This window comes from Elephas maximus, chromosome 1 (genome assembly GCF_024166365.1).
Source record: "Elephas maximus indicus isolate mEleMax1 chromosome 1, mEleMax1 primary haplotype, whole genome shotgun sequence".
NCBI classification, from domain to species: Eukaryota; Metazoa; Chordata; class Mammalia; order Proboscidea; family Elephantidae; genus Elephas; species Elephas maximus.
In genome coordinates this window covers 29,465,056-29,480,327 of record NC_064819.1, presented here as the reverse complement: position 1 = coordinate 29,480,327, position 15,272 = coordinate 29,465,056, and the positions used below count along the sequence as shown (strand labels likewise).

The 15,272-nt window shown below is 43.4% G+C and overlaps 1 protein-coding gene across 2 annotated transcripts in view; it reads right to left on the bottom strand.

The window, feature by feature from the left end:
- Nucleotides 1-15,272, bottom strand: part of IGF2BP2 (insulin like growth factor 2 mRNA binding protein 2) — a 200,778-nt gene that overhangs the window by 27,777 nt on the left and 157,729 nt on the right. For both annotated transcript variants that reach the window (XM_049880921.1, XM_049880929.1), the window contains exons 5-9: nucleotides 12,355-12,418; nucleotides 8,812-9,084; nucleotides 6,810-6,944; nucleotides 3,639-3,761; nucleotides 3,201-3,336 (exon numbers count right to left, since the gene is read on the bottom strand). In XM_049880921.1, the coding sequence (XP_049736878.1) occupies nucleotides 3,201-3,336; nucleotides 3,639-3,761; nucleotides 6,810-6,944; nucleotides 8,812-9,084; nucleotides 12,355-12,418 (731 nt within the window). The remainder of the gene's footprint in view (nucleotides 1-3,200; nucleotides 3,337-3,638; nucleotides 3,762-6,809; nucleotides 6,945-8,811; nucleotides 9,085-12,354; nucleotides 12,419-15,272) is intronic.

Here is a 15,272-nt window from a genome sequence, read left to right as displayed (position 1 = left end):
CTGTAAACCTCCACCTGATCCTGGCCTTCCTCCAAAGCTTCTCTGCCACCCTTGGGGAAGTCTACACATCTCAACATGGCCAACAAGGCTCTTCTGGGGAATCTTTCTCTTGCTAACCCCTCATCCACATCCTGCCCACTCCATCTCTCCAAATACCCTGCACACCCTCCCACCTCTGGGGCCTCACCCACAACGTCTGCCCTGCAAAAAGTGCCCTCCTCTCCCTCCTCACCTGGCTACATTCTACTCACCCCGTGGGTTTTACCTGAGCTTAGGTGTCACCTTGCCCAGGGGGGCCTTCTCTCGCCCCAAAGGTCTCAGCTCAAGTGCCCTTTGCTGCTTTCCTAATATTCCTGTGTTTTCTTAAAGCAACACTCATCACACGTATTTGGATTGCCTGTTTAATCCTCTCTTTCCCCTCTAGAACACAATTTCCTTGTGCACAGAGACCGTCTTACTTAGTGCTGTGTTCTCAGTGCCGAGTACTTAGCCCAAACCACACCTGCTGCCGTTGAGTTGACCTGGACCCATGGCGACCCTATAGGACAGGGTACAGCTGCCCCATAGGGTTTCCAAGGGGTGGCTGGTGGATTCCAACTGCTGACCTTTTGGCTAGCAGCCAAGCTTTTAACCACTGTGCCACCAGTTAGTTCTCAATAAATATTTGTTGAATAAGTTTAAAACAAATTTGGTTCCTTCTAGCTCTATGCAGGGAAAGATAAACCCTTCTCTAAGACACCACATATGTAAATCCCATTAACCAGGTTCCGGATGGTTCAAAACTTCGGGTTTCTGATCATTTCACTTGTTGGCTTATTTCACATTTAAACACCAGGAGGCTCACACAGGCTGGGGTGTTTTACTTACGCAGCCCCTAAGAGGCAGAGTGATACAATCACCCCCCACCCCCTGGCCCACGTCCAGCCTGCCCCAGCTTTGCCTTCCTGAACACTAAACAGTTCTCTAACTTTTTTTTTTTTTTAATCTGTGACCAGGGTCACTCAGTAACTAACATTCTTTCATAACACTGGGAAACGCAGAGCTAGGATCCTTAACCTTTACTCTATTTGAGACACAAGATGCAGTGATTCTGTTAGTCATTGACAAGTGCACAACTCTGGTACAGACATAAACAAATCTAAGTGATCTGGTCAGGTGAAGAGGTCTGGAGCACACACCCCTTTACAGCTTTACCGGAGTTCAGAGAAAGTGATGTTTCTCAAGATATCGAGGGCCCACTAGAGGAAAATAAGGTCACTGAATGATACTTCCACAGACAGATATTCCCAAACAGGGGGACAGGGTCACACTGGAGTCTCCTCTTCCACCTCCCCTCATCCTGCATGTAATAATCACGCAGTGTGGGCTGTGGTGGTGCTGTGTGAGATGTGGCTATGAAGGTGTGGGCTGGGTGAGGTGTGGGCTGGGTGAGGTGTGGGCTGGGTGAGGTGGGGGCTGTGTGAGGTGGGGGCTGTGTGGGTGGGGTGTGGGCTGTGTGAGGTATGGCTGTGGAGGTGTAGGCTGTGTGAGGTGGGGGCTGTGTAAGGTGTGGCTGTGTGGGTGTGGTCTGTGTGAGGTGTGGCTGTGTGAGGTGTGGGCTGTGGTGGTGGTGTGTGCTGTGTGAGGTGTGGCTGTGTGCGATATGGGCTGTGTGAGGTGTGGCTGTGTGGGTGTGGGCTGTGTGAAGTGGGGGCTGCGTGAGGTGGGGGCTGTGTGAGGTGTGGCTGTGTGCTGTGTGAGGTGTGGCTGTGTGTGTGTGGGCTGTGTGAGTTGTGGGCTGTGTGAAGTGGGGGCTATGGAGGTGGGGGCTACAGAGGTGGGGCTGGGTGAGGTGGAGGAAGAGCACTGAGCTGAGGAGGAGGATGCTGTGAACGGTGCTACAGTGAGGCAGCTAGGGTTTAGCTTACAGAAAGCTCTTGGTCAAATTTTATTCCTTGGTCAAAATTTACGAAACGTTACCAGGTCTGGGATTTGCTTCAAGGTCATCCAAGGACAGTGGAGAAGTGGATAAGGGTTCAGATGAAACAAAATAGGCCAGGAGTTGATAACTCTTGCAACTGGATTATGGGCATATGAGGGCTTATTGCAGTACCCTTTCCATTTCTGTATATGTTAGAAAATCATTATAGTAAAAAATCAAAAAATTTACTTCTCTGAGCTGAACTTGGGCTTTGCTGATGGACAAATATTTTTAAGGGTTTTGAATGACAGGCTGATGTCTCTCTGTTAAAAAGCAGGGACCAGGCGGCAATAACAGGAAGGACAAACCCAAACCAGTCAGCTACAAGTACTGGGGAGAGATCAGGTGGTTGGTGACATTTATTGGGCAATCTAAAAGTGCAAATCAGCAAACAAGAGAAGAAACGAACTTTAAAATAACATATTTTTAAGATTTAAAAAGTCATAGGACGATATCATAGAAGAACAATCACAATTTTACGAAAAGTTTGGACAGTAGAAAAAAATCCCACTTTCTTAGCACGTTAGCTATTTTTGTTTTTGCATGCAGCCTTCCAGCCATTTTGACCTATAGTATTTTATATAACTGTAACCTTAGTTACATAAACTTTTATATACTGCTCTTCTTAGTTAACCTTGTATCATAAGCACTTCCTCATTCTGCAGATCATCAACATTATCATTTTCCGTGACTGCATAAAATTTTGTCCAGTGCATTTATCATAATTCGCTAGTTTGGTTTCCTGATTGTGTTAAAGCCCTTAACCCAAGAACTCAGGGATAATTCTGCACCTCCATTCTAAGGGTGGAAACCCTGGTGGTGTAGTGGTTAAGAGTTCAGCTCCTAACCAAAAGATTGGCAGTTCAAATCCTCCAGCCGCTCCTTGGAAACTCTATGGGGCGGTTCTACCCTGTCCGACAGAGTTGCTTTGAGTCGGAATCAACTGAACGGCAACGTGTGGATCCTAAAGGTGGAGCCCTGGTGGTGAAGCGGTTAAGAGCTTGGTTGCTAACCAAAAGGTGGGCAGTCTGAATCTGCCAGCTGCTCACTGGAAACTCTATGGGGCAATTCTACTCTGTCCTATAGGGCCACTATGAGTTGGGGTTTGGTTTTTTGTTTTTGTTTTTTAAATTCTAAAGAGCCTCCTCAACAGCTGAATCACAATTACTCCTAGAAAAGCTTGGATTTTGCCTGGAATCTCTTTTGAAAACCACTGGAGAAGAAACCATGGGGCACTTACATTAACCGCCAGCATGTCGTTTTCAAAGGCCTCACGCAGCTTCTTCATAATCTCTATTTCGGCAGTGGCGCAGGCCTCGACTGTACCCTTCACAGTGATGGTCCTTTCAGGGTTGTATATGCTAAGATCCTGCAAGCTGACCAACGGGAAAAAGAAAAACAAATGTCCTTTTTCTATGGGAAAAATAAAATTCCAGAACAATCACGAACAAGTCTTGGATTCCCTCATAACACACTGTGGTGTTGAACACCTGCCTTCTTATCTGAAATCTTACTAAGTGACTTGAGTCATACTCGTAGTGGAAAATGTCTGACTGGCAAGTACTACATCACTTTGATTATGTTCTCATTTTAGGGGAAAGCAGACTAAGGGGTTGAGTATACCAAGACACTAAAATTCTCCATTATTTGGCTGAGTTAATCCGAATGTGTGGCTTACGATGAAATTGTTATCTTGGTCCCTGTCTCGTGTTCAATTTTCTTCAAGTTCCTGCCTTCTTTTCCAATAAGTCTTCCAACCAAGCCATTGTGGGCCAAGATTTTCAAAGGGATCTCTTCTGCTCTAAAAAGCGAAACAAAAAAACAACAATTTAACACTTAAGGTGGGAACAGTGGTTCTTTCCAGGAGCCATTACACTCTGCCTTCTTTCTTCTAATGGAAGCTCATGAATTTTGATTATACACCAAATCCTGGTAATTCTGCTCTCTTGCCAGTGTCAGACAGGAAGTGAGTCTTGCAAATCTGGCCAATGAGATATGAGAAGTCTGTTGGGTGGCCTCAGAAAGCTTTTGTCTTAAAAAAAAGGGTAAAAAAAAAAAGTGACAGACTCTCTTTCGACTTTTGAATATTTTTGTGTGGGGACCCGACGTTTGAAATTGCCGTTACCATCTTGTCATCACCAGGGGAGTGAACATCAGGCATTCTGAGGATGGTATTCAACCAACCCTGGGGTCACTCTACCTTAGGACTTGTTCCTTGACATAATAATTGTTTCTTATTGCTTAAGCCACTTTTGTGTTTTCTGTTGCTTGAGACCCAAAGCATCTAACAGACACATTACTGCCACCTCAAAATAAACAGGATGCTTGAAGAAATGCCACTAGAGCCTAGCTACCGGGAGGGCAGGGATTCTTGTCTGCTGTGTTCATAGCTGAGTTCCTGGCTCACAGAACAGTGCCTGGCACACAGTTGATGCTCAATAAATGTTTAGTAAATGAATAAAAAGAAGTTTAAGCTTTCAAGATGCCTCTTCTTCTACATCTTCCACCTCCTACTCATCCCTCAGGTCTTGCTAAAATGTCACTTACACAGGAAGGCCATCTCTGAAACACCCAAGTCCCCTCTTGTCCCTCTAAAAAACTTGATGACAGTCCCAGTTACATGCAGTCATTGGACACTGCAACTTTCCACTGTTGTACTTCTCATTAAAAAAACAAACAAATCCAGTGCCACTGAGTCGATTCTGACTCATAGCCACCTTATACACAGAATAGAACTGCCCCATAGGGTTTCCAAGGAGCAGCTGGTGGATTCAAATTGCCAACCTTTTGGTTAGCAGCCAAGCTCTTAACCACTGCGCCACCAGGGCTCCCAGCACTTCTCATAAAAAAAAATATATATATATATATAAAAATATAGCTGTACTTAATTACTTATTGGTGTAACTCTTTGTTTAATGAATGTATCTCCCACTGTGTGAGCCCCATGAAAGCAGGGACTCATTCTTAGTCGTGGTTGTATATCTCCCACTGTGTGAGCCCCAGGAAAACAGAGACTCCATCTTACTCATGGTTGTGTATCTTCCACTGTGTAAGCCCTATGAAAGCAGGGACTCAGCCTAAGTCATGGTTGTATATCTTTAACTGCGTGAGCCTCATGAAAGCAGGGACTTGGTCTTCGTCCTGGCTGTAATCTCAGTCCTCAGCACAGTGTGGGCACTCAGAAAAGTTTATTTCAAAAGCTATCCAAACTTTTTATTGGTTCTACATGAATACTTAAAAAAAACAACTTATAAATCAGTCTTTGTCATTATTTAGACTATTGTAGGCTGCTTATACCTAGGTAGAAGGATCACGGGTGGAGTTATTTAATAAAGTTCTCAATAACTTGAATGGCAGAAGAGCTTCCTCAAATTAAGCCACAGCATTTGGGGGATTCCAAATACCCCACTTAGAGGAAATCAGTCCTAAGTGAAAGGTTAGAGATCCTTATGAAATCTGAGAATAGATTTGCAATGTTTTTCTTTTAAGGACTACTTCCATCTTCTTTGGGGCCCTGGTGATGCAGTGATTAAAAGCTTGGCTGCTAACCAAAAGGTCAGCAGTTCGAATCCACCAGCCGCTCCTCGGAAATCCTATGGGGCAGTTCTACTCTGTACTATAGCGTTGCTATGAGTTGGAATCGACTCCTCGACAAGTTGTTTTTTTTTTTTTTTTTATTCCATCTTCTTGGCTTTGGAATGCTCTTATTTGACATTATTCACCAAATTAACTTTATATTCGATTCACCCCTCACTACTTCTCTAGAAAACTGCCACCACCGACCACAAACAGATTTTGCCAAACTGACAGAGTCTTTTTATTGTCTTGTCTATTCCACTGCCATTTGTTCATAATTCGTTTATAATACAAAGTCAATTGGTTTAGTAAGAACTGTATTTACCACGGCAATTAGTATAGTACTCATTACTCTGTGGAATCCTAAGAAATATTTCATAAAAGAAAAGGGGGGAGAGAGAGAGAAGAAAAAAAAAGGAAGAAGAATCGAGGAATCACTTGGAAACTGGTTTCTGCTACTCAAGGAAATATAACCCAATTTTCAAAGAGTGCAAATGGCTTAGAAGCATAGTGGTAAACCTTCTCTGGAACAGTAAATGATGGTTTTGATGACAATGTACTTTCTATACCTACACTGTCCAATATGGCAGCAGTTAGCCACATATGGCTATGTAAGTTTACATTAATTAAAGTTAAATAAGGGTTCCCTGGACGGCACAATGGATAAGTGCTGGACTACTAACCGAAAAGTTGGCGGTTCAAACACACCCACAGGTGCATTGGAAGTAAGGCTTGACGATCTGCTTCTGAAAAGTTACAGCCTTGAAAACCCTATGGTGCAGCTCTACTCTACACACGTGGGGTCACCAGGAGTTGGAATTGACTCCAAGGCAACTAACAACACCAGCAATAAAATTAAATAAAATAAAAAATTCAGTTCCTCAGTTGCACTAGTCACATTTCAAGTGTTCAAGAGCACCATGTGGCTAGCAGCTACTGTACTGGACAGGGTAGACAGAACGTTTCCACCACAGGAATTTCTAATGGACAGCGTGGGTCTATCCACTCTTATCAAAAGCCACTACCAGTGGGTGACGGAAGTGTCAGGATTGCCAACAGAAACACACAGTGCAGGAACAGCCAAATCATAACTGCCAAAGATCAATTTTCCAGTGTCTTCTCCTTGGGAACAAATTTCTTTCACACAGTCCTTCCCCTGTCCCCTTTACCAAGTAATACATTTATAGCTTTTAACAATTTGCTTGGGTTAAATGAGCGAGGCCCTACTCTTACTCTCTGTTGAGTGATCTGGGGGCCTTGCATGAAAACTTACAGTTTGGTCTCATCAGCCTCTTTCTGCATGATTTCAAGAATCATGCGACATGCTTCTGAAGTACCCTCTGGGGTGGCATGGATGGTGACAGGCTTCTCTGCAGCCCCAGAGTTCTCCTTTCTATGGATGTCTACCCTGTAGGAAAAGAATCAGGAGCCATAAGCATGCCACCTCGGACAGGACTCTAGTCCCAAGAAAGCGAGGCACCAGCTGACTTACAGCAAGGACACAGACATGGAAGCGTTGCTAGCTGCGAGCATGTTTGCAACCAATAATACCATTCTCCAAGAAGACAGCAAGCAGCGCAGGGCTCTCGTGCCAAACTTTAATTCTTTGCAGCTCCATTTAGAAAGGAATGGTTCTTATGGGAATACTGGGGGACAAGGCACCAAGCCAGCTTGGTAATGAAGCTAGTTTGGTAAATGAAGTATTTCGTGTGGCCTTTAAATGATCGTAGAGGTGAAAGGTAAGGTGAGAAGGCTAATACCGCTCATCATCATAGTGCCAGCCTCTGAACTGACTGCAGCTTTTAAAAGCCGTATGATACTCCAAATCCAAACGCCAAATCCAAACAAGCTTTATGTATCTGGGTGTGGAGAGAAGGCAGAGGTATACCCACTCTTGGCCTCTCTGAATTTCTGGTTTCCTTTCACTGGCAGCCTGCCTTCCTCCAGGCTCTTAAAACTAATGGTGAAAAAGCTTGATGACTTTATCAGGCTCCTTCAGGTAGTTGTGACCCTACTTGTTTTTGTCAACTTTCAAAACCACATCACTGATTGTACCCCTTTTGACTCTGGCTGCTAGAAAGCTCAGAGCTAAGTCTTTGGCCTACTTCTAAAATATGGGCCACATACTTCAGGAAACAACCTGTACTTTTTCAAGTAACCTTTAACAATTCTGGGGGACAAAGTGACGTACAAATAAATAAAAATCACTTTCCCCATGAGTCAAACATGGAGGGAAAGAAAGGGCTGATTTTAAAATCAAAAGGAATGCCAGGTAGTTCTTCGCTTCTCTGCTCTCTGCTTCTACACTCCCATCATTTCACGCCTGTGATTATGAACCGGGGCATGGGACGCACCCATGCAGTGTCTATTATTTGCGGGGTAACCCAGACACTTTGGAGAAAGTAGCACGTTCCCTTTCAGGTTACGAGATACCCACTACACGACCTGAATAACATGTGCTAAAAAAAACATATAAATAGCTAGTATCTGCCAGTAATTCAGTGCTTTGCAGATGAAACGCTTTCTTATTATTTTATTCTGTCTGTCCAATTGAACTCATTCTCATGATAATCCTAGCAAAACAGTAACCCCTCTTTTACAGAAGAAGCCACGGACGCTCAGAGAGGTTAACGTTTTTTTTTCATTCCGAGCTCGTCTAGCCATTAAGTGGTAGAGCCTGAACTTGGGTCTTCGTTTTCCAATCCTTTGCTTTCTTCATTACACCATGCTTATGACGGGCTTACGAACACACATGAATTAACAGCTCCACAAGTCATTTTATCCACCACAACCCCTACTATTTGTTCAGTCTCCTTAAACAGGTAGAAAACTGAGCAGAAGCCAATGTGCTTTATTTCAGCATAGCAGTGATTCATCCACTTCTTTTATGTACCTATTTGTGAGACTACCTTGGTCTTTGACTAAAGAGAAGAGGTAAGAGCCAAGGTAAGTGGGTTTTAAGGTTCCATACCTTTGCTGTTTTAGAAATAGCCCGGGATGCAGTCACGAGCATTAGTTAGCTTATAGGAACCATTCTTGGCTGTGAGACCATTAGTATTCTCTTTTACGAAACGTGAGATTTTCAGCGTATGACCTTTTGGCCATCACTGTGAAAACTTTATGTTAGTCTGTTAGTCCTGTTTGAAGAAGCCACTGTCCCACACAGCACAGCCCCCCTCTGCGGACACAAGCGATAGCACCTAACGGTGGCCGAGACCCGCCAGCACGCGGGGGACCCCTCAGAAGGAAGCAAAGGGAGCCCCGGAGGCACGTACCGGGACTGGGTCTGCTTAGTGATGTTCTTTATGGTCAAGCCCTCCTTTCCGATGATGGCACCAACAAACTGGGTGGGGACCAGGATCCGCAGCGGGAAATCAATCTGTCTGGCCTGAGAAGCGCCCCCAGGGGCGTGGCCTTGCTCCCGGGAAGAGTGGTCCCCACGCTGGGCTCGCTGAGGGGGCGAAGGGGAGCTCACCTCTTCATCCGGGATGTAGGAAATCTTGAAAGAGTAGTTCTCAAACTGATGCCCGCTTAGCTTCTCGATGGCTCTGAAACGCACCAGGGCAGGAGAGCTTTGTTTGAGACATTATTACGGGAGACCCTCTCAGTTGGCTGACTGGTTCACTCACTCTGGCTTATGAAGTGTCTGGGTGTCCTGCCAGGCACTGAGGATACAGTGGTGAGCAAGACAGGCACCACCTCATCTCTGACCCCTCAGAATGTGCAGTGAGCAATTAAACAAGCAGTAACAATGAGAGGCACAGGCAGCCCTGATAGACAGTTTTGCATTCTGCTGTTTTTCACCACTCAAGACCGTACTCCTCTCACCAAAAACTCATTGTACCCATGAGGGATGTGTTCCTTTAAACAACAGTACGAGATCTAACAGTCAATATTTACACAAAAACCAAGATGAGAAGGCAAAGGAGACTGGATGGATGGAAACAGGGCAGGCTGGGTAGAAATGGTGAGAGCGTTGGCATATAGTGGGCACTGTAACCAATGTCACAGAAAGATTTGTGTATGAATTGTTGAATAGGAATCTAATTTGCTGTGTAAACTTTCACCTAAAACACAATAAAACAGTCAAAAAGAAAACAAAGCAAAAACTCCTTGTAAATATTGGTGTAAAATTAAGACTCCTTTTTTTTTTTCATTTATTTATTACTATTTTTTTTTATTGTACTATAGGTGAAGGTTTACAGAACAAACTAGCTTCTCATTAAACAGTTAGTACATACATTGTTTTATGACACTGGTTACCAATGCCAAAACATATCAATACTTTCCCTTCTCAACCTTGGGTTCCCTATTACCAGCTTTCTGGTTCCCTCCTGCCTTCTAGTCTTTGCCCCTGGGCTGGTACGCCCCTTTAGTTTTGTTTTGTTCCATGGGTCTGTCCAATCTTTGGCTGAAGGGTGAACATCAGGAGTGACCTCATTACTGAGCTGAAAGGGTGTCCGGGGGCCATACTCTCAGGGTTGCTCCAGTCTCTGTCAGGCCAGCAAGTCTGTTCTTTCTTTTTGAGTTAGAATTTTGTTCTACATTCTTCTCCAGCTCTGTCCGGGACCCTCTATTGTGATCCCTGTCAGAGCAGTCAGTGGTCGTAGCCGGACACCATCTAGTTGTACTGGACTCAGGCTGGTGGAGGCCTTTATTTCATTCTACTTATTAATTTTTCAAATTTTTATTGTGCTTTAGGTGAAAGTTTACAGAGCATATTAGTTTCCCGTTTGAGTCTGTACATAAAATGCTCCATGACACTGGTTGCATTCCCCACAATGTGTCAGCACTCTCCTTATTTCTGCCCTGGGTTCTTCGTTTTTTTGTTTTTGTTGTTTTTCCTCATTTTAATCATAATACATATAATTATTGAAAACAGAGGAAGAGATAAACACAAATAAGAAAAAAAATCATTCCAAACCATCCTTTCTTTCTTAAATATAAATATATTATCTACAAAACTGCATTAATATTATACGTAGTATTTTCTCCTCTTTTCTTAAAAAAAAAATTAATACTCTTAAACATTGCTCCATGCCATTAAATATCCTGCAGTACAATTTTTAATGGCTGGTAAACACTCTGTTTGGTTTACCAAAATGTTTGCAAATGATCTGCTATTGTGAGATATCTGTGTTATGCCCAGTCTTTCACTACCACAAACAGGGTTGCCATGGGCATCTTTGCAAAGACTTTGCCTACGGGATAAATTCCTAACAGAACTGGATGGTTAGAGGGTATGGCCTTCTAGAAAGATCTCACCGTATTGTCCCAGAGCAGTTTAGGAGAGCATTTGCTTCCTTGAATCCTCAAAAGCACAGAGCACTATCATTGTAAAATCTTTATCAATTTAATAGGGGATAAATTATATTCTACTATTACATTTTTTAAATTATATGTGAATTGGGATATTTTCCCCCACATGTTTTTGGCAGTATTAACACAGTTCTGTTGGGCAAATGCTTAGGGTTTGTGACTTGATTACAAAGCAGCACCTTTTGAATTCAAGAAGGGCAAGAGAATGGTAACACATAAAAGGTCTCCTGCTCACATACGTGTGCAAAAATTAACAATAAATGGACTATTGCCTTCTTCAATGCATAATTAGCTTTTTGAAAACTAAACCCATTGCCGTCGAGTCGATTTTGACTCATAGCAATCCTATAGGACAGGGTAGAACTGCCCCAAAGGATTTCCAAGGAGCAGCTGGTGGACTTGAACTGCCAAAACTGCCAACCTTTTGGTTAGTAGCCAAACACTTAACCACTGTGCCACCAGGGCTCCTTTTGAAAGCTAGAGGTGTAAAAAAGGGGCTGAATGTGTCATCAGGTGTGTTGAAACCTTGAGGAATAAATAAAACTACAATGCTGGGACGATAACCAAGCTTATGCCCCATCTGTAAAGCATGACCATATGTGACCACGATTCTAGTTTGATGATGTGACAGACAGCTTCAGGACCTCCTAAAAAAGTAACTTGTTTTTTTAACAAAAGAAAGGAAAACGACAACCATCACCACCCTCAATCCCCAGTCCGTTAACAGCCAAGCTCAAAGCGATCACTGCAGCAATGCTGCCGTGGGGACCGGGAAGAGAATGGAGGTAGGAGAGGAAAGAATCCAAGCCAGGCGCTCTTTGATCAACCGTCCCAGATGATTCTCCCTGTAGCTGACGTCGCTGAAACACAGCCCCTTTTTAAAATCACATAGAGGAGAAACTCATGTTTCAGCATTCATTCAACACATGCAGGGTGAAAAGAACTAATGCTTCTTCCTTCATAACACACGGAGGAAGCTCCAGGTGAAGGTGCCCCAAGAGGCAGGCAAAGTTGAGTCCAGGGGACACGGTGTCACAGTGCTGGTGCCCTCTATTTCTGACCATGTCAAGACACAGCTCCCACCTCAGGTTTGATGCCAGGGCTCAACGTTTACCAAGGTAAAACCAGTAAACCAGTTGCCGCGGAGTCAATTCTGACTCGTGGAGACGCCATGCGTGTCAGAGTAGAACTGTGCTCCACAGAGTTTTCAATGGCTGATTTTTTGGAAGTAGATCACTAAGTCTTTCTTCCAAGGTGCTTTGAGTGGACTTGAACCACCAGCCTTTCAGGTAGCAGCTGAGGGTGTTAACTGTCTGAACCCCTCAGGTCAAGTCTCTGTATGATCAGCAAGCATACATCTTGGCATGAACACGCTGGAGCACCAATGACGTATCAAAGATCTGTACCTTTTCAGTAAAGCTTTGTAAACACAAGGCTCAATGGAATTCAAGGACAAAAGAAGAATAAACTGAGAAGGAAATAAATCCAAATCCACTTACGTTTTTGCTTCTTCCCTTGTTGCATACGTGACATTCACCACTGCAGTTTCTGTGTCTGTGTTAACTAGGAAGAAGCAAAAACTACATTGTCATAGAAAAAAAAATGCTGCCCCCTCTGGCTCAACGTAAACAGACCAACTTTAGAGAAAAATGCACAAAAAAATTAATCACCCAAACTCTATAGAGTTACTTGCACGTTGATCTCTATCCACACGCAGGCTGAGATTTTCCACTTGTCATCAAGTGAGCATACAGCTCAGAGCTACACTTTTCACTGATTTTATGAACAATTTTACACATGTAAATGTATATGTGAATTTTCTTTAGAGTCTTCATTTTTAATGTCTACATAAAATTTCACTGAGTAAACGTACCATGATTTACCTAACCATTCCCCAAAGGCTGGCAAATGGGTCGTTCCCAGTATTCCGCTATTACAAATAGTGTTGCTAAAAATCACCTTTATTACAAACATCATTTGTTTTTTGTGTTATTTTGAATTGCTTCTTTAGGCTAAACTCACAGAAGAAAAATACCTGGGGGTAAATGGCCATGATGCCTTTAAGGCATATTTTCAGACTGCTCTTCTAGAAACTCCTAGAAGTCTGTATCAATTCATTGTACCACTTTCAATGTATGAGTTTTAATTTTTATGATTTTCATTTCTTTTCAGATAGTTGTTGCCAGGTGGCGTGGAGTCGGTTTTCGACTCGTAGTGCTCCCATGTGTCAGAGTATAACTGCCTCACAGGGTTTTCTTGGCTATAATCTTCGCAGAAGCAGATCACCAGGTCTTCTTCCTGCAGGGCTGCTAAGTGGGTTCGAACAGCCAATCTTTCAGTTAACCGCTGAACACTTAACCGTTGCACTACCAGGGCTCCTTCAAATAGTTAAAAAAAAAACCAAACCCATGGCCATTAAGTCAATTCTGGTACATACAAAGCAATAAGAAAGGTGTTTTAACTTTAATTTATTAATAAGGTTGAATCGGTATATTGTTGTTTCCCTTGAACTTCTTGATTACGGCAGTTAAATCTGGTAACTGTGTACAACAAATAAATAAATAAACCTGACAATTCCAACCCACTTGGCTAAAGGAACTGCAGCCCTGGTGGCGCAGTGGTTAAGCATTTGGTTGCTAAACATAAGGTCTGAATCCACCAGTTGCTCCTTGGAAATCCTTTGGAGCAGTTCTGCTCTGTCCTATAGGGTCACTATGAGTAGGAATCGACTCGATGGCAATGGGTTTGGGTTTTTTTTTTGGCCAATAAGAGATCATGGTGGCGCATGGTTAAGAGCTTGGCTGCAAACCAAAAGGTTGACAGTTCGAATTCTCTGGCCACTCCTTGGAAACCCTGTGGGGCAGTTCTACTCTGTCTATGAGTTTAGAATCGAGTCAATGGCAGTGAGTTTGGTTTTTTTATTTTCTCGTGAGTTGGCTTATCTTGGTTCATAAATGCTTGCCTCTTCTTCCCAAGTCAGGAGTTATAACTTCCAAGGGCAAGATAAAACTTTCTCAATCCAAGTCAGTAAACGTAAGCCAAAAATATTTGTTTTCCTAAAACAAGTAAAAGTGACGAAATCAAAACCTCCCGTTAGAACATTTAAGCTATTGGGAGACTTGGAGTTACTGACAATGCTAAGTGAAGGTTAACTCCAGAAAACCGTGATTAAACCGCTTTTCAATGGAATAATAAAAACCTTATAATGTAGGCATTCATGCTTCAGCTGCAGAAATTCTATGGACCCCCTAAACCAAAAAAGCCATCAAAATGATTCCGACTCATAGCGACCCTATAGGACAGAGTAGAACTGCCCCATAGGGTTCCCAAGGCTGAAATCTTTACAGAAGCAGACTGCCCCATCTCTCTTCTGCACAGCAGCTGGTGGGTTCAAACTGTCAACTTCTCGCTTGGCAGTGGAACACTTAACCACTGCGCCACCAAGGCTTTTCGTAATGAACCTCCTAATGATTCAAATTTGAAGATATGTGCATTTTTCTGGGACGAAAACTTGTTGCTGTTGATTCGAACTCCTAGCAACACTACAGGACAGAGCAGAACTACCCCATAGGGGTACCAACAAGCAGCTGGTAGATTCGAACTGCTGACCTTTTGGTTAGCAGCCCGCAGCCAAGCTCTTAACCACTGCACCAGCAGGGGTCCTTTCTGAGAAGAAAAAAAAATTTTTTTTTTTTTTAGAGGGCTTATAATTTCCATAAGATCCTCAAAGAGAAATGAGGACCCTCCAAAGGGTTAAAAACCACTGTTAAAATACTGTTTGTCCAATAACTTCAAAGCAGCTCCAGCCTTGATGGGGGTGGGGTGCAGAATTCTCAGGAAGGACCTGCCCTTGAGATCTACCAGTAATAAATGGTTGAGCCCAGCCCTGGACCTTGCCGGGGAGTATTCGTACAGCTCTCTAATTCACACTTAGCCCAGAGGAGTCCTCACAATGCAAAACAGGGGCTCTGTAGCCCATGACCGTCCTCTCTGATGCTGACACATCGAAAGCTCCAGAGGTTTCACATTTACTGCTTTCTAGTACTACTTTTTTTTAGTGCTACAGGTGGGGCTGCAGATGCCCAGAAAGGCCTGGGTTTGAACCTCCTGAATAAAGCTATCCACTAGGATTTTCAGATTTTGTTCTCACTTCTTAGTCATATTCTCTGGTGTTCAGAGACGTTTATCTTCAGGTAATCAGGTGGTTCTTTGATTCTGGAATGAGCTGAGTTCCACTCAAATAACTGATTTTACTAGACATGAAAGCTTTATAAAGGCTCCTAAAAATCGACTGGAAATGTTTTCCAGGGGAATCAGGAATCACCCATGACACAGAACCAAACAAAAGCCCAAGGCTTCTACTGGGAGCCAGCTGGGAATTGGGCCACCTCTGGGCCTCAGGTGCCCTTGGAGCGGT